This window comes from Xiphophorus couchianus, chromosome 16, assembly GCF_001444195.1.
Source record: "Xiphophorus couchianus chromosome 16, X_couchianus-1.0, whole genome shotgun sequence".
NCBI classification, from domain to species: domain Eukaryota; kingdom Metazoa; phylum Chordata; class Actinopteri; order Cyprinodontiformes; family Poeciliidae; genus Xiphophorus; species Xiphophorus couchianus.
Genome location: NC_040243.1, coordinates 4,322,076 through 4,342,131, shown reverse-complemented (window position 1 = coordinate 4,342,131; position 20,056 = coordinate 4,322,076). Strand labels below are relative to the sequence as shown.

General features: G+C 36.6%; 1 protein-coding gene across 2 annotated transcripts in view; it reads left to right on the top strand.

Annotated features, from left to right (window-relative positions):
* Positions 1-20,056, top strand: part of kcnh6a (potassium voltage-gated channel, subfamily H (eag-related), member 6a) — a 37,464-nt gene that overhangs the window by 8,095 nt on the left and 9,313 nt on the right. For both annotated transcript variants that reach the window (XM_028041328.1, XM_028041327.1), the window contains exons 4-8: positions 669-772; positions 3,366-3,675; positions 4,720-4,922; positions 17,181-17,603; positions 18,979-19,405. In XM_028041328.1, coding sequence (XP_027897129.1) covers positions 669-772; positions 3,366-3,675; positions 4,720-4,922; positions 17,181-17,603; positions 18,979-19,405 — 1,467 coding nt within the window. The remainder of the gene's footprint in view (positions 1-668; positions 773-3,365; positions 3,676-4,719; positions 4,923-17,180; positions 17,604-18,978; positions 19,406-20,056) is intronic.

The following is a 20,056-nucleotide window of genomic DNA, read 5'->3' as shown; positions in this document are numbered from 1 at the left end:
TCTGTGCAAAAAGTGTTGACATCCCTCGCGTAGACCGTGTTAGTGTTGTAGTTTGGCTGCCATCCAGCAGAGGGCGCCGGTGGTCACCCTTAAGCGCAGCCGTTGATACAGAATTCAAGATGGCGGCGCATCCCAGAGGTCCAGAAGGAGTCCGGTGTGGGATGCTAAATGCTCTTTATGCGGTTCTGTTTTGAAATATAAGCACTCGACAAAGTTCTTAAGTTTCACTTTGAAACTTTCAAGTTGAAAAGCCGAGTTTCAACTTCTCAACCTGAAATTACTGATGTGCCGCGGAGGTGAGAATTAAATTACAGAAAAGCGGAGAAAAATTGTAACATGATAGATAGTATCCACAACAGCAAGTTTAATAATGTGGCAATCAGTCGGTATTTAACACAGCTAACACAAAATAATGTTAAAATGTAATGTTTTTTAAATAAAGCATATTATGAAAACGTTAGCTCTTTATGTTGTGAAAAGACTGTCGGTCCTGTTAACATAAGAGAAAACTCATGTTTTTAAGAAAATGGCCGCTTATCAGATCCCTACAAGGTAGAAAAGCAAATATTTATTTTAAGAGATCCCTTTTTCAAGCAAAAATAATAAAGTAATATTAATATTCAGACATTTGTATCTGTATCTGAAGTTGTAAATCTTTCCCCTTGCAGGTCAGAACCGCCGGCTGAAGATGAGAATACCAGAACTTCGCTCTCTGCGAAGGCCGTCACTGGCCAAAGATCAGTGTGAAGGGGTGGTGGTGGATTACCTGCGGGTGAGATATTTATGGCACACAATGCAGAACTACCAAAAGTAGTTTATAATTGAAAAAATATCTAATATCCTTCTTTCAATGTCTAGTCTGACTTGCACAGAAAAAATACATACAAAACATTTCCTTTAAGGTTGGTTTCTGCAATGACTAGTTTACATTTATTGATTTCTTTTTTTGTGTATACACAGCTGCTGTTGCTCCCACAGCATTGGTAATAAAACAGGCTTGGAGAGTGAGAGGAGAGTGTCCAAGCTCCCATTAATGTTCTCTCATTATCATTATCATTTCTAATTTAAAACAATTCCTCCAGAGTAATGCGAGTCATTTCCTGTTTGTATGAATACCTGATGACTGATTTTGTGAGAAAACAGCAAACAAAGAAGAAGTTATTAGCGGACAAATACTTTTTCATATCAGTTTGCAACCTTTGTCGTGCCTCGGTTTATATTTCTCTACTGAAAAATATTCCTCCACTTCTGTTTAGTCTTTCTTTGGCCTCTGAAGATGTAAACTTGTTGGAAGAGACTTCCTGACAGTATCTCTTCATGACACTGGCACTGTAGTGGGCCAACAAAACATAGCTGACATGGTAGTGACTCTATTTTCACCCATTTTTGCAACAAAAAAGATCTGAATAATATTAGATTCACGCGCACACATTTTTGACAGTTATCTTACTCCATATAAATACATTATATTTTGAGTTCTAACAAATATGTTGGTGTGTTTAGAATCCAAGCTGCTCTTTCTAGTTAAATGTGCCAAAACGGTGGACTAAAAATAATTGTTTTATCCAATATATGTAATATTTTGTAAAGTTAATCGTTAACTAGAGCATACAGACTCAAAAGAGGTCATTTGGTGAAGGAACAACATACTAAAAGCAGAAATTAAGTCAAAACTGTTCAAAAATACATACATTTTGCCTTTAAAGTAATAATAATAATACAACTTAATTATATTTATGTTCCACACAAGTGGCAGTTTTAGATTCTCCCAGTTAAAATTCTATAATTAATTGGTTAATCCAAAAAATAATCAACAGATTATCCCTACACTGTATTGATAAGTCAATCAGAAATGGCTGATCTTTTTGCATATTGTTAGCATTTTTAACTGCAGATGCATCTTTTGCCACAATCAATAAAGCATTCACTAAAGAAATGCGGTGTTATTGCATTTTGTGCAATAAAATGTTTATTTTCTTATTTAACAAAGAAAATTAATTACTTATTTGGACCATTTAATGTACTTCTAATACTGTATAGAAAGGCTTAAATGTAAAATCTGCACAATGTGCCAATTTGTTTCATCCTATTGTCAGAATAATCAATAAAATAATTTATTACTATACCTTTCTTTTCAAATGTGGTTGAGATAATTAGGAAATGTGCTCCACTTGGAGAAAATAAGATTTACTGTACCTTGACTAACCAAGAAAGTGTATTTTATATTTGTCAACCAGTATTTAGCCTGATAAACTCTCTGTATGCACCTTGTATGTATTTTATAGGCATACTTTGCAATATCACGTTATTTTGTTTGTGTTTCTCTTATAAGTGTATTTTTTATGTTGGTAATCTATAAAATCAATAAAGTATTCACAAAAACAAATAACTGAATATTAAAATAGTAGTTGTAGGCTTGTTGCGACAGCAATTTTTACTGGACGATAAATTGTGCCAGAAGTTATTGCGATAAATGATAATATTGTTGTTTTGAGAACATTTTCAAGTAATGTTATTGTAATGGCGTAATAATGCAAGAACATTTTCTCAAAGAGGAAACTTTACATTCTAATGAACATTTAACACTGGAACTGAAAGACATTTTAACAAACCCAAATCAATTAATCACAAATACAAAGTCTTAGAACAACAGAGAAGCCCATTAAACTTTACATTTTGCCAAGTTCCATCATTACACATCCAAATGTTGGTCAGTGTTTCACTTATTATGGTTCAAAAACAACTCTAACAAATAAAACAGAAACTAGGAATTCACTATATATCGGCACCAACATCGGTATCGTCCCGGTTTTATTTATCGGGCCGATATTAGCAACCAATGTTATTTCCATCTTGTTGCTGTTTGTCTCTGGTTGTTGTTTTAGAGAAATATATGTAATATCAGGAAATATAGGTTATGGGCCAAAAATAGCAATATTAATATCAGATATTGATATTGGTCTAAATGTTCATATCGGTGCGTTGCTAACAGAAACAACAAATAAAATGAATTATGAAGTAAACAAAATTGTCCTTAAAAAAAGGGTGAGTTGAGAAAAATGCACCAAATTGAAGACTTTCGTCATCCAGGTTTTGGTAGAAAGAGAGAAAGATGAGAAACAATAAATCATGTAAATGAAAATGATTGATTTATCATAATTTAAATTATTGCCACAAAGCTAGTTAGTTGCAGTCCTAAATATCAAATGCATTTGGATTATTTGTTTTGTTTTTGTTTAACTTTGTTGATCATTAATTTGCAGCTAACATGAAATGAGCTGCTCACGCTGCCTTTGTTTAAAGGATGAAATGACTGTAAAATTATCTTCTCCTTTGTAATGGTTTATATTATAACTCATCTACAGCCGCGCAGTGAGGAAGTCCCTCTGAAGGAGTTTCGGATCCCTTCGAAGGAGAGCTGCATGCAGTCTGAGACGGAGGCTTTAATCGAACAGGACCTGGATCCCCCCTCGCCTGCTGCTCAGTCCTTCACCAAACGGCGCTCGTTGCTGACAGAGCGGCTGGACCCCAGCATCTCCTTCACCAGGGGGCCGCTACCTCGAAGCTGCTCCAATGAGAGCGTCCGCAGCCTGAGGCGGGCCTCGTCTCTGGATGACATTGACGGCATGAAAGCGGAGTGGAACAGTCGACCCGGGGAAACCCAAACTCACAGCAGTGAGTACCAGAAAGGGAGCTGACAGATCTACTAAAGACGACCGTATTAGCCAGTTTTTGGCAATAAATTAATGTTTATTAAAGTAACATCACAAATCTGCAGGCACTGACCCTCACCTAGCAACCCCAGAAAAGCCCAGCTTGTTACCTAGCAACCCCAGCAGAATTCCGCCCGTCACCTAGCAACCCAAGCTGAGTTCCAGCACATTTAGTCAGCTGGTTTCACTGCTGTATGCTCAGTACAATGGCTGCAGGAAAAGACAAAAACACAAAATTTTACTAAGTGTTTTTAGTTTAATTTCTAGTGCAGATATCTTAGTACACTTGAAATAAGATAAAAGTAACTTATCAGCAAGATATAGAAGATTTTTTCAAGTCAGTAATTCCGTAATGTTTATGAAAAAGTGTTAGTTCCATCGGCAAATTATTTCTCATGTTCCAAGTGAAATTATGTGTCAGTGGAACAGTACTTTTTTCATCAATATTAAGTAATTATTGACTTAAAACAAGCTCCTATATCTTGCTGAAAAAGTTTGTTTTGTCTTATTTCAAATGTACTAAGATATTTGCACTAAACTCGACTACAAATACTTGTTAAGGTTTTTTTGTTTTTGCATTAAAGTGTTTTGTTGTTTACTTACTATTGAGAAACCACTTGCTGGATTCTAAAAAAAACACCTGTTGCATTTTTGTTGATTGTGCAGGAGGCTCCACTTCTGCTTTTTAAAGATGTACAGTTGTATAACTGAGCATCTGTTTGCATCTAATTAGAGTAGATGTTGAGTTGGGGAGCAATTTATTTGGATTTAAAGTGACAGGAGGCCTTAAAACAGCTCATTCTGAAACTGAGCAGACTAAATTCTCATTATCTAAGAATGATTTTGTGCAAAAAATGTAATGAAAATGTTTCGTGTGGCCCATAAACTTTCCTAACCTGTTAAGGAAACATAGTAGGTCAAAACTGTTATTGATAAAAATAAATGACATTACCTTTCATAGTTTTATTTCTTTGTTGTCTTTGCTGATGTTTGTTTCTCACTGCAGATCTGAAGCCCAGTGCTTTGAACTCCACCTCTGACTCAGATCTTATTAGACACAGAACCATCGGACGCATCCCGCAGGTCACCCTCACCTTCGGCTCAGACCGACTCAGACCGCCCTCGCCTACTGAGATCGAAATCATTGCACCCAGCAAGGTCAAAGACCGAACCCAGAATGTCACTGAAAAGGTCACTCAGGTCACACAGGTGAGATCTCTCTTCTTTTTGTTTAGAAAACACAGAAAAGGAGAACTGATATGTTTTTGTTTCTTGTTAATCATTGAAATAATTGTCAACTGATTTAGTAATCGATTAATTGTTAACTGGAGGGTTTGCTGAAATAACATTTTCAGTAGTAATCAAATAAAGAAATATAAAAAATATAAACATTTTGAACTTAGGATACAGAAAATATTTGACTGTAAATATGTCCTGTCTTGAACTGTCTTCATCCGTTACAAATTCAGTAGAAAAAAATTATTCTATTAAGCCCGTTTTTTTATCCAATCATTAACTGGTTAATCAAAAAAATAATAGCACAACATTATGTTAAATGATTACCACTTAAATTTTAAGAGGTACTGTTTATAAAGCCCATCTAGGGACAAGCGCTGCGAATATTGCACTATGACACAAACATGGGACTACTGTTCTGCTCAGCTTGTCTATGTCGATGTGTGTCTGTCCCTATCAAATAAACGCAATAATAATAAAAAATAGCCAACAGATCAGCCTACAAAGTTTTATTATATCTTATATCAAGTAGAAAGAGCTGAGCCGAGCGTTACATGTGTTAATGTTAGAAGTATTTTTTTAGCGGCAGCTGCATTTTTTCCTAAGTTCACTAAAGAAGTGCTGTTATTGCATTTTAAGCAATTAAATGTTTGTTTTCTTATTTAAAAAAATAATAGAATTATTTGTTTATTTGCATATTTTGATGAAATGCTAATGTATAAAAAGACTTAAATGGTTAAATGAAAAATCTGCAGAATATGTGTGTTTTAAAATCTGACTAATCGATATCAGAATAATCATAATAATTGATTACTAAAATAATTGTTAGCTGCAGCTCTAGTTGCTTTAGGTACCATGCATTGATCTATTTTTGTCCAAAGATTTTTAGCTATTCAGAAACTGATTACCTTTTCAAATTTGGTTCTTTTTAGTTTTTCCAAAGAGCATTTTCTGTTGACAATCATATTCTTCAGTTTCACTTTGGTTTGTTAAATAATAATCATTTCTGCTGATGATTAGTTGGGACTTTTTTGTCTATATACTCCTCTGGTTTTCTGAACATGCCTAAAAACATCAGCAGTCACAGGGGAAGTGTGTGAAATAATCATCTCACCTAAGGTGTAACTAGATTAATGTTCTCTACAGAACAAATTCAGCTTCTTGTTATCACACCAAGCTGTACTGATGCACACCCTTCCTGACAACACAGGAAGGGCAACACTGAGAAAAAAAATACTAAATTATGAGAAAAGAAAATTGTTAAATCTGATTTAAAGTGGAACTACTAATAAATGAACTTGCAAAACCTTCACTTTTTTTCTCCTGTAGCCACAGACAAACTGAGGTTTTGTTTAGGATCACTGGGTCTCAGCTGCATCTACAAGCAATCAAAGCGTTTAAAATAAAACACTCAGACCTTTTTTGGCAGTAAATTAATGTTTTTTGGAGTTTGGAAAACAAGCAGTTTAAAAAAAACTCCTGAATGGAACTTCACAAATCAGCAGGCACTGACCCTCACCTAGTAATCCCAGAGAAGCCCTGCCCGTTACCTAGCAACCCCAGCGGAATTCCGCCTGTTGCCTAGTAACCCTAGTTGAGCTCCAGCAGGTTTGTCAGCTGGTTGTAGTGCTGTATGCGTTGTACAATGGCTGCTGGAACAGACAAGTGTTTTGTTGTTGACTTAACCATCCAGAACCCCCTTTCTGTATTTATGTTGGATGTACAGGAGGCTCCACTTCTGCTTTTCAAAGATGTACGGTTGTATAATTGCACATCTGTTTGCAGCTATCTTCATGTGCGAGAGTAAATGTTGAGTTGGGGGAGGCGTGGCCAGCCGAACCAGATTAAAATCTCATTAACTAAGAATTATTTTGTGTAAAAAATGTGGCGAACATCTTTTGTGTAGCTCATAAACTGTTCAAGGAAGCATAGTAGGTGACATTTATGGTTCCAAGAAGGTAAATTGCTAGAAAATTTCAACAGTAAGCGCTAAGGACTTGAAAATCTGTTAATGCCAAAAAACAGCATTATGTAATTTTAATTCAACCCAAATTATGTATACCTGGCTGGTTGTGTAGGAGGCTCTACTTCTGCTTTTCAAACATGTACAATTGTATAATTGTGCAACTGTTTGCAGCCATTTTCACATGTAAACATTGAATAGGGGGTGCATGGTCAGCAGCAGCTAATTTGGATTTAAAGTGACAGGAGGGCCTAAAACATCTAGTTTTGAACAGAGCAGAATAAAATCTCATTTATAAGAGTGATTTTATCTAAAAAAAATGTGATGAACATGTTTTGTATCGCCCATAAACCTGTCCTAACTTGATCAAGGTCACCTTTAAAAATGCCACATTAACTAACATTAGGTAATTCAGTAACACCCAGCCTGTGTTCACTTGAGTAAAACACATCTATCTTTCATTTTGATTTTTGATTTTTTTTTTTTAGAACTACTGGATAAAGCGTTTCAGCTCTAGAGCTATTTTTTCCTCCTCTTGTAATCTCAAACAATCCACCTGCTGATCATAAACTGCTCATGAATTTGCATCCCATTTGCACTTTGATATCACCATATGCGCCTGAGTTGCGGGTGAGTGCTGCTGCCGCTGCTGATGGCAGTGAGATCTCACTTCCTCACCCAGAGTGTGATATTGACAGCCGGCTCTGACTCACTGCGCAACCAGGATGCAATGTGGCTGTGGAAAAAGTGACAGCACAAACAGAGGGTCTCCTCAAAGGCTTGGCAGAGAGTTCGACTCGTTATCTCAACTCTGCTAACGTCTTGATTAAAAAGTGTTTCTCTGCCGTTAGCTCGGCTCAGCTGTGCCCGTTTGTCTGGTTTGTTATGAGGGCTGTTGAATTGTTTATTACATCAAAATGTCTCAAGGAGGTCGCTTGCTGACAGACCACACACTGACTTCCTGAAGTTTCACACTCCTTAGGAAGAAATATATTCCATCAGGGTGGTAGCTTTTAGAAAACACTTGAAAAACCTACAATTTTATCAAATATTTTTGTCTAGTTCCAGGTGAAAATATATTAGTACACTTGAAATAAGACAAAACTAACTTATGTGTAGCTTTTCATGAAGCTGTAGGAGGTTTTTTAATAGGGCTGGGTATTGTTAGGAACCTCACGATTCGATTCGATTGCGATTATCGCTGTTGCGATTCGATTTGATTCGATATTGATTTAAAGTTGTGAAGACACAAATGATTTAAGATAATGTTGACATTTTTAAAATATTTATTTTTATACAAACTTCTGTAACATCACATTTCTGAGCAAAGAAACAAATTTCTTTCTGCAATGTGCTTAAAGTAGAAAACTGTTCTTAATAAACAATAAAAAATAAAGTGCATGTAAAATAAAATTAGGCATAGCTTGTCTCTTGAAAGTCTAATATAAATAAAAATGCATTTCAATAACATCTGTGTATATTAGTGCAGATTTAAACACAAATCATAGGGTTGTATTCAACTGAATTGCACTGAAAAAGTTTAGTGCTTGTAAACATTCTTAGCTTTTGAACATGTAGTGATTAACCTCTAATTTTTGAACATATCTTGAACTGAACTATAGTACTGTAGCCAGAAATAAAGAATTGTACTGTAACAGTACAGTTCTTCATTTCTGGTTACAGACTAAGATAGATAGATAGATAGATAGATAGATAGATAGATAGATAGATAGATAGATAGATAGATAGATAGATAGATAGATAGATAGATAGATAGATAGATAGATAGATAGATAGATAGATAGATAGATAGATAGATAGATAGATAGATAGATAGATAGATAGATAGATAGATAGATAGATAGATAGATAGATAGATAGATAGATAGATTAGATAGATAGATAGATAGATAGATAGATAGATAGATAGATAGATAGATAGATAGATAGATAGATAGATAGATAGATAGATAGATAGATAGATAGATAGATAGATAGATAGATAGATAGATAGATAGATAGATAGATAGATAGATAGATAGATAGATAGATAGATAGATAGATAGATAGATAGATAGATAGATAGATAGATAGATAGATAGATAGATAGATAGATAGATAGATAGATAGATAGATAGATAGATAGATAGATAGATAGATAGATAGATAGATAGATAGATAGATAGATAGATAGATAGATAGATAGATAGATAGATAGATAGATAGATAGATAGATAGATAGATAGATAGATAGATAGATAGATAGATAGATAGATAGATAGATAGATAGATAGATAGATAGATAGATAGATAGATAGATAGATAGATAGATAGATAGCATTTATTGTCATTGAACAGAATTCAACGAAATTTCCATTGCAGCTCCCGTGCAAAAGGTCAAATATATACAGTATAAATAAGCAAACACATAATAATAATAATAACAATATATACAACTAAATTAACTAAAGTGGGCTTTAGTTAATCTCCACGTGCCCACTAAGTGGGCACGTGGAGATTCTTGTTCAAAAAAAGCAGCTGATCCACATGCTCAGCCTTCATTGCACTTCTCTGGGCTGTGACTATGTCACCTGCTGTGGAAAAGATCCTTTCAGCAGGTACACTACTGCCTGGGATGCAAAGGTACCTTTTAGCTTGGCATGACAACAAAGTATGACTTCCATGAAGGGGCCTGGTCTGAAGCACATTTGACACCAATTCCCACTCGTTCGATATGAAATGAGAAGTGATGGTTAGTAGGGGTCGGTCGCTCTCGAGGTCCAGCCATCACGCGTCAGAGCAACTCTTTCGGCCGACTTTAACGACTCCAAAACGGCTGTCTTCACCTCTGTATACAGTGACGGCACAGCGACTTCTGTCATGCATTTACGTGTTGGTATTGTGTAGCGTGGTTCGAGTATCTTTAGCATATTCTTAAAACCCTTGTTTTCAACAACACTGTACGGTCGTAGGTTCTTGCAAATAAACACAGCTACAGACTTTGTGATTTTTTGTGCGCGGGCAGAGCTTGGCGGAAGTTTAGAGATGAATGATTTGTCGATTTGTGTCTGTTTGGAGTCAACCGGTTGTGCTTTGGGTTTTTGTAGCGCATCTGCGTGGTATCTGGTTAAGTGGTTGCGCAGGTTTGTCGTGTTACTGCAGTACTTTAATTCTCTCTGGCACAGCTTACATACCACCTTGCTTTTGTCGACTTTGTGAGTTCCAGATTTAGATGGGAAAGCAAAATGAGCCCAAACATCTGACTTAAAAGTTGACGGAGTTAGCTTTCTACAGCTGCTCGCCATGATTGTTGTTATGCGCTCAGGTGCTCAGCACAGTAACCAAACTCGCAGCACCCCCAACGTGCCAGGAGGTGAATCGATTCTGAGGAGCCCCCTAATCGATTATGAATTTTGCGTGAAATTATTGCGATGCATCGATTCTTCAATTATTTTACCCACCCCTATTTTTTAATATTGATTAAAAAAAAGTTAAATTTCACTGGCAGATTATTTCACTTATAACAAGACATGTACTAGCACTTTTTCATAAGTATTAAGAAATTATTTACTTAAAATAAGCTGCTATATTTGGCTGAAAAAGTTACTTGTAAGTTAGTTTTGTCTTATTTCAAGTGTACTAATATATTTATACTAGAAACAACGCAAAAAATGCTTGAAGATTTTGTGTTTTTGCATTGAACGTCTGGACAATTTTCACTACTTATGAATAGTTTTATAGGTTATATGTTTACTTGGTAAGATTTTATGTTTTTGCAGTATATATTTGAAGAACCCCTTTAAATCACTACATAATTTTATTTTATAAATTTATATCAGAACTTTTAATTCATTGAAATGAAGATTACACCAGCATATAGTGTGAATAAACACAAAGATAGTTTTTTTTCCTGTTTTTGTTAACATTTTTTCTTGCCATTACAGAAATTAAACTCTTTTCAGGAATAATAACCAGGTTTTTACTGCAAAAACACAACACTTCAAAGTATTTTCTCTATACTTTAAAATATATTTAAAGATATTTCTTGTGCAAATATTTTTAAATTAGATAAAACAAACAAACAAGTAACTTTTTATGAAGATATAGGAGCTTGTTTTGAGTAAATGATTCCTTAATATTGATGGAAAAATTACTAGTTTCACTGATAGATTATTTCACTTTTAACATGGGAGAAAACTGAAATAATCTGTAAGTAATGTTGTTTTTTCATCAATATTAAGGAATTATATTTTCTGAAGTTACTTGTGAATCAGGTCTGAATTATCTCAGGTGTACTAAATTATTTACACTAGAAATTAGGTAAAAATACTTGATAAGATTTTGTGTTTTTGCAGTGTACTACTGGACAGTTATTGTAGTTTTTATAGATTATGTGTTTAACTTGATACCGTCACAGTAAATATCTGAATCTAGCTTTGCAAAGATGCATTTTTAACAAATACAGTTGATTTTCTGTTTTCCTTAAAAGTGTCTTTACATTTCTGTTGTTTTCTTTAGTTATGCACATCGGTTGCCTACAGATTTTAGCAACACTGGAGAAAAAAAAAGTTTTCTTAGCCATTATATGGTAGTTTCTTACAAAAAGCTCTTGTATCAGGTGTGTTTTGTCCGTGCTCGTGGCAGGAAGGCGTTGCGAAGCGAGGAGGATGGGTGCTGAGTCTGTGAGGCTGCATGTGGAGAGTGGGAGGGTGTGCGGGGATCACTGACTGTCCGTGGGAGTAAAACGGGGTCCTGGTGAGATGCAGTTATGAAAGCGAGGGGGGAAAAAAAGAGAAAAGGGCCGCTGCTGTGAGGCTATCGAGCGGCATTCAGAGGCTTGATGCTGCCGTTGACCTTGGCCTCTGCAGCTAATGGAAATGGAGGTCAGCGGGTGTTCGTACTCGCTGCAAAGCTGCACCCCAGAACCAGCCTTCATGTTTTTTACAATGTTGTTTTTATGAATTCCCAGAGAAAGGTTGATTCTGAGTTATAAAAAAAAGAAAAGGTTTTTGGTTAGTTTTTCAAAGGAGAAATGATTGGATTATTATTATTTTCCACTTTTCGCTAGTTTTTTTTTAAGCATCTTTCTGCTCTTACTTGTGTTTTTGTTTTGTAAATAAATTTCTCTGATTGAATTTTGACTTGACACCTTCTCAAAAATAAAGAAAGAGAAATGAAAGTGATCATTGATTTTTGTCCATATTGATTTGTCTGTGGAAATCACATAGTGTGACTGATTGAGCTTTGGCTCGTTAAAGACGAGTTAAGAGTAAACCAAGCGTGTGTGAGAAAATCCGTGCTTTTGTGGCGCCCTCTGGCTTTAAGCAGGGTTGCAACAGTGCAAGAGTGCAATTAGGAGAAATCAGTATTTCAAATTGATTTGGATTTTTATATTACCAGTTCTTTCTGTGATGTTCTTTGTTTTTTTTTACTTCTAAAACACTCTTAATAATGAGATTATATTAAAAGCCTGACTGTTGCTTACAGAACAGGTGAATTATGTGATTTCCACATTTAAACAATGCTAGATATCACTTTTTAAAAGTGGGATGCTTTCTTATTGTTTAGTTTAAAATCATATTTGAGTTTAGTCATATGATTCTGAAATGTTAAGAATAATTGACCAGGTTTCTAGACTGCAAAAACACAAAATGTTCAAGTATTTTTAGTTTAGTTTCTAGAGAAAATGTCTTAATACACTTGAAATAAGACAAAACTAATTTATGAGTAACTTTTCAGCAAGAAATATAAGCGTGTTTTCTGTAAATATTTCCTTAATTGATTTTAAAAAGTACTAGTTCCACTTATAAACACATTTTTCCAAAGTTATTGTATTTTTTCTAGTCAATATTAAGAAATCCATCACTTAACATAAGCTCATGTTTCTTGCTGAAAAGTTACTTGCAAGTTGGTTTTATCTTATTTCAAGTGTAATCAGATATTTTCAGTATAATCTAGACAAAAGTTTGTTGAGATTTTGTGTTTTTGCAGTGTACTTTATTCTGTTTTAAAATATTACAGATTCAAATGTTAAATGCATCTTACGGTATTTTCCTGTTCTACTTTAGAATATGGGAAAATTGTTTTGTTATAAGTGAAATAATTTACTTTTTCATCAATATCAAGGAATTATTTACTAAAAACAAGCTCCTATATCTTGACTAGAAGTTAATTTTAAGTTAGTTTTGTCGTATTTTAAGTGTACTACAATATTTGCAGTAGAAACTAGACAAAAATACTTGGTTATATTTTGTGTTTTTGCAGTGCGGATGGCATTTAAAAACTGCCAGAAGGCATGTCACTGTTAAACATAACCTTGTTTCTGGGTTATTTAACTGTAACAGCCAGCTATTGATGTTTTATTGATCGCAGTACAATACATAAAAAAAAGAATCCCTCATGTAAATGTTTATATAGTTATTTCCCAGGCAGATCGTTAAACAGAAAGCTCAAAGGTTCGCTTGTTGAGCAGGTCTTGTTGGTTTTTAGCCCAGTTATCGGTTTTTAAATGCCAGTGAGATTCAGGGAGTCGGTGGATTTTTTTTTTTATGCAGCACGCGGATCTCTGGGCGAGGGCAGGGCTCTGAACGGGGAGGAAGAGCGAGGCAACAGAGAGAAGTCGGACACAAACACAGAACTTCCTACCTCTCTCTTTTTAAAAACACCTTCTTGGTTTTGTCCTTTTTTCCACTCTGGTGTGCGCCATCATGAGCTTTAAGCAGAAACTTCAACCCGTGAGTACTTTTTTAGGGTTTTATCTTCGCTGGCTCCAAACTCCTGTTTGATTGTTGCCATTTCTTCTGTGCCCTGTACTTGTTTGCCTTCTCTTTGACCTTCTCTAACGCAGTCAGTGTTGAATTTTACAGCTCGATTCTGTTAAAACAGGTTTTTGTAAACACTGTTGACAGAATCTGCAGCTTATTTACTTTACGTTCACTTAAAAAAGATAAACCGACCAAATAAGTTGATCGTCATTTCACTCAGAATTTGATATACAGACAAAAATATGTCTGTATATCTTCTAAAAACGACACATGTTGGATATTTCACTGAATAGTTTCATAAACTTTGCTTAAACTAACATGATGCATTGCATGCAAACCTGTTCCCTGCTCTCCATTATGAAACATAGTGGTGCACAAAGTCAATAGCATAACATTTTTTGGATGAGTGAACCTTTCCTCGCGTGTTTATATTGTCATCAGAGTGAGCGCTCATGTTGCATGTGAGGATCTCTGCCTTTTCCCACTGGATTTGTGTAAAGATTTATGGAGCTGGAGCAAAAGAAAGCAACTCTCTTACAATAATAGTCTTACAAGTGTGGTGTGCATGTGTATTCACCCCCATTTAAGTTGAAACCTCTAAATAAAATCCAGTGTAAAACAGTAAATGTACAATGTTTCTATGCAATTTAATCCAGGTGTAAAGAGCCCAGAAGAACAAATAAAAAAAGATTTTTTTCATACTGTATCATATTTTTTTCACGCTTTCTTTAAAAAAAAAAAGTCAGAAATTACAAAAAAGTGTTTTTTATTTCAGTTGTTAGTTCTGTTAGTTGTATGAGAAAGTATTAGGTCCAAGCTGTGAGAATTTTTGTTTAATTATGAGAATATAGTTGTAATTTTACCATAAAAACAAATTTAAATTACAAGGCAAAAGCCGTTTTTAATTAGAAAAACCACTTTAAGCATTAAATATTATCTGTAAAACTAAAACAAAAGCATAACTTCACTAAACACTCAACATTCCTGGTTTTATCTATTTATTTTGTTATTTTTTGTGTTGGAGTTCTCATAAAATTACTATTTTGTTCTTCTCGTATTTTAACTTTATTCTTGTAATTTTTAGGACTTTATTCTCATAACAAAAAAAAAATCCTGAGGCCTGAGCCATAAATTTCATCGTAGAGTCAAAATAAACAGAAGCTGTAAAGCAAAATGGCCGCTTTTGGCGCTGACATCACTTGTTACCATGGAAACCCAAGGAGTGCATTGGTGAAGAAACAAAAAAAAATCCAGATTTTCCAAAAATTTAATCTTCAAATCCCAAATTGATAAAAATTGATTTATTGCCAAGCCCTAGAAAAACAGCAGAGAAACCATGGAGACGTTTTAAAGCTCTGAGGCTCTTTGTGTCGTTGGAGGAGATGCAGAGATCCGCAGCTCAGGTGGGAAAGTCCAAATACTTTGACAAGGAACACTACAAGTTGTGCAGAAATTATTGATTTCTGATGCTACTAATTGATTTATTGCAACAGTCCTAAATGTAACCCCTTTCCCAGGCTTTTGGTTATTGTACATTTGATTTATTTTTTATTTCTTTGTTTTAAGAAGTTTTTATGTTGATCATTAATAGTTTTGATTTATCATGCAGTTAATTGATTTATTGCTTAAATAAACTTGGTTAAAGTTTGTCATTGCAGTGTGGCAGACATCAAAAAAAAGAGTTCAAGGGGTATAAATTATTTTTGCAAGCCACAGCAAAGTGCAGTTCGATGATGCTTGTCCCAAAACATTTGGTGAAAGTGGGTTAAGGAGACTCTGCAGCTGTGCTTGTTGCACAAATCCAGCTGTTTCTGCTCCTACTTGTCCTTGCCTGAATGAAGACGAGAGAAACGGTGGATCAACAAGAAACTTTTCTCATCTGCACTTATAATTTCCAAACAAACCCAACTTCACTGTTTTTATGAAGCAAATCTCAGTTCTCCATATGGGAACCCAGTCGATACCAGCACTTACCCGGGTCCACGATTGACCAAAACGCTGGCTGGAGTTGTCACATGTCCAGCACAAAAACGGGGAGGGAGGGTTAAAACATTGCACTCAGGCAGGTGAGGGAACAGTGTGGGGACTGATTTCTGCTGGTGAACTGAAAGCTTTCTGCTGGAAGGCGATGCAGGTTTGTTCCTGTTATCAGCGGCAGGATGAGAACCGGGCCGCCGAGGATCTCGTCGTACCGGTCAGTTGGATCTCACTCACTCCTGACTGACTGTGTTATTAAAGTGGACCTATTATGCAAAAGCCACATTTTGCATAATAAGTCAACCCCACCGGAGCTCCAGCCCGTTGCCTAGCAACCCCAGCGGAGCTCCAGAACATCTGGTCAGCTGGTTTTATCGCTGTACAATGGCTGCTGGAAAAGACAAACGTTTTGTTGTTGACTTACCATTTAAAAACCATTTGCTGCATTTTTGTTGGTTGTGCAAGAGGCTCCACTTCTGCTTTTCAAAGATGTTTGGTTGTATGTTTGAGCATCTGTTTCCAGTCATTTTCACGTGCGAGTGTAAACATTGAGTTGGGGTTGTGGTCTGCAGCAGCTTATTTTACTTAAAGTGACAAGCGGCCCAAAAACAGCTCATTCTGAAAGAAGCTCAAAATATTCAAAATCTCATTAACTAAGAATGATTTTGTGCAAAGAATGAAATGAAGGTGTTTTGTTTAGCCCCTAGACCAATCATAACCTGTTTAAGGAATCCTAATAGGTCATCTTTAATGGAGACGTTTTTGTATTTCCATTTGGGTCTCTATTGCTGCTAAAAACAACCCAAGCACTAAAAAAAACACTTAGGTGTTGTTTAGTGATAAGTTGGTGTTTTTTGGTGTCTGGAAAATGAGGCATTTCAAAAACCTCCCGATTAAGTCACAATCAACTGGCACTCCGCTGCTACCTAGCAAGCCAAGCTGAGCTGCAGCACGTTTGGCCAGCTGGTTTTACATCTGTATGCGCTGTACAATGGCTGCTGGAAAAGACAAATGTTTTGTTGTTGACTTACCATCCAGAAACCACATGGTGCAGTTTAGCTGCTTGTGCAGGAGGCTCCACTTCTGCATTTCAAAGATGTACAGTTGTATAATTGCATATTTGTTAGCTGCCATTTTCACATGTGACAATGTAAATGTAAACATTGAGTTGGCGGCCGTGGCCAGCAGCAGCTTATTTGGATTTAAAGTAACAAGAGGCCCTAAAACAGCTCATTCTGAAAGGAGCTCGAAGCAGGCAGTACTGAGCAGATTAAGATATTTTAAGAATGTCAAAGAAGGATTTTGAGCAAAAAAAAAGTTGTATAATCTATAGAACAGGAAGCCTAATAAATCATCCTTAAAGAAATATCATGTGACCGGATGTGATACAACCGGTGCTGTTTGCTTGTATCTTTTCTTCTTAATTGTTATTAACTTGAAACCCTTTAAATTATCTGCCTTAATCAAGGACTTTAAACTGTGACGAAACAGTCAATAAACTGATAAAAACAGCTTTTACACCTGCAGGTGTTGTCCCTCGGCGCCGACGTGTTGCCTGAGTACAAGCTCCAGGCCCCACGCATCCACAAGTGGACGATCCTCCACTACAGCCCCTTCAAGGCCGTCTGGGACTGGGTCATCCTGCTGCTGGTCATCTACACGGCCATCTTCACCCCCTACTCTGCCGCCTTCCTTCTCAACGAGACAGAAGATGATGGAGGCTCTTGCGGCTACACCTGCAACCCGCTGAACGTGGTGGACCTTGTGGTGGACGTCATGTTCATCGTGGACATCCTCATCAACTTCAGGACCACCTACGTCAACAACAACGACGAGGTGGTCAGCCACCCGGGCCGCATCGCGCAGCATTATTTCAAGGGCTGGTTCCTGATTGATATAGTCGCCGCCATCCCGTTCGATCTGCTCATATCGCGCTCTGGGTCACAAGAGGTGAGAGGAATCTACTTTGCTTGGTTGCCATTTTTGTTTGCTTTGTAGTTTCTAGCACTCTCCCCGCTCTCCTAGGGATGCAAAACAAAATTGTAATTTTAATGTTTAACTTTTAATGAGGAAAGACCATCAATCATAATGACTGTCAGCACTCAGTATATTCGCAGATTTGCTGCAAACATTTTATATAAGATGAGAAAATTAATGTTCATATACTTTATAAGTATGATTAGTAAGATGCAATCGAATATTGCATTATGGAGAAGGTGCGTCTAACCATTAGTAACCATGGAGACAATGTCACACCGTCATATAGCCTAGCATGTCTGGAAAAAACTGGTTAGCATCTCGTCTTTTGTACGTTTTTAATGCCGTTCCAGTTTAAGGGGAGCTACTGTTTATGACATAGTGACATAAATTGTGTGGTGTGAATTCAAGTGAAGTCTGTAATTTGATCAACACGTCAGCAGAGAGAAGGTATGGGTCGGTTTTTAAGCTAGCTAATTCAAACTTCTGTAAATACCAGCAACTATGAGCTGCAGCCAGATGTGTTACGTTCACAGACAAATTAGCTCGACTCGAACAGCTAGAAGCCATGAATAAACTGGCGAAAACAACTTTGGAAAACAATTTCAGCTGCTAAGGCTGCACAGTGGCGCAGTGGGTAGAGCTGTTGCCTTGCAGCAAGAAGGTCCTGGGTTCGATCTTTCTGCATGGAGTTTGCATGTTCTCCCTGTGCATGCGTGGGTTCTCTCCGGGTTCTCCAGCTTCCTCCCTAACATGACTGTTAATTGGTCTCTCTAAATTCTCCCTAGGTGTGAGTGTGTGTGTGCATGGTTGTTTCTGTCTCTGTGTTGCCCTGTGACAGATTGGTGACCTTTCCAGGGTGACACCGCCTCTCGCCTGGAATGTTAGCTAGAGATAGGCACCAGCACCTCCCGACCCCACTGGGGACGAGGGTGTAAGAAGATGGATGGATTTCAGCTGCTCTGTTCAATGCTCCCGTCCCTCACTTCTGACATCCATCAAGGCTCCTCGAATGATTAAGTGACGTAGTTGCAAGAAGTTAATACATTCATAGACAACGGGTTCTTTCAGGCCAGCCTTGTTTATGATGCTTTTATCAAACTAGTTTTGTTTGCCTAGAAAGTCTGGTTGGTGTTTAACATATTGCTACGTTTGTGCAGTAAAAATTGGAACAAAAGTTTGACACCAATTTTATTACATTTGAAAAAGATTCATTTGTGGCCTTTTTCTTTTTATTTGAGCACCTTCCTCTTCAAAATGTAACGCCAGTGTTTATAATCTCTTGCTAATAGGTGTCTGTTAGCAAAGCAGCTTGCTTTAACGCTGACATGACCTCTCACACCTGCAGACGGAGCCACAAACCCAAACTACTCTGATTGGACTTCTGAAGACGGCCAGACTGTTGAGGCTGGTGCGAGTTGCCAGGAAGTTAGATCGCTACTCCGAATACGGAGCGGCGGTTCTGTTCCTCCTCATGTGTACGTTCGCGCTCATCGCCCACTGGCTGGCCTGCATCTGGTACGCCATCGGCAACGTGGAGCGCACCGGTTCTGAACGCATCGGCGGCATGAAGATCGGCTGGCTTGACAACCTGGCCGACCAAATAGGGAAACACTACAACGGCAGTGACAGGAGCTCAGGCCCCTCCATTCAAGACAAGTACGTTACGGCGTTATATTTCACCTTCAGCAGCCTGACCAGCGTGGGCTTCGGCAACGTCTCGCCCAACACCAACCCGGAAAAGATCTTCTCCATCTGTGTCATGCTCATTGGTTGTGAGTAAAGTGGTAACATTTATTTTAGAAAAAGAACCTAGTTAAATTTACTCAATTGCATTTACTTGAGTATCTTTTTTGAAAAAAATTACTTTTAGGAGTAATTTTACTACAAGTAGTTTTACTGGAATAATTATCGTATGAAGTATTTTTTTCTCTTACCTGAGTAAATTTCTATATTTTCTACCCACTGAATGAAAAACAAACATGTTTTAACCAAAAATTCACCAGACACAGACACACCTGCAGTTTTTGTTAAAGTTTCATAAGTTTTTTTTATTGAAAGAAACTAATTTGGAAACATTTTCTCTTGCCTGGTTTTGTTGTATTTTGTTAGTTATATGAATTATTGTAATTTTAAGCCTTAAAATACCAATATTTCTTCTAACTTTATATTTTGGTTCATCTGATGTTGTAATTTTTAAATATTAAATGATTGATAATTCGATCAGTTACTCAGTACCTGAGTAGAATTTACCAAATACTTTTTCTTACTTGAATCATTTCTTGGATAGATGCTTTTAACCTTTACTTGAGTAAAAATATGTTAAAGTAGTGCTACTCTTACTTGAGTACAATGTTCAGATACTCAACCCAGCTCTGATTGTAGGTAAATTTTACGACAGCTTTTTAGAGGCCATTGTAGACAGG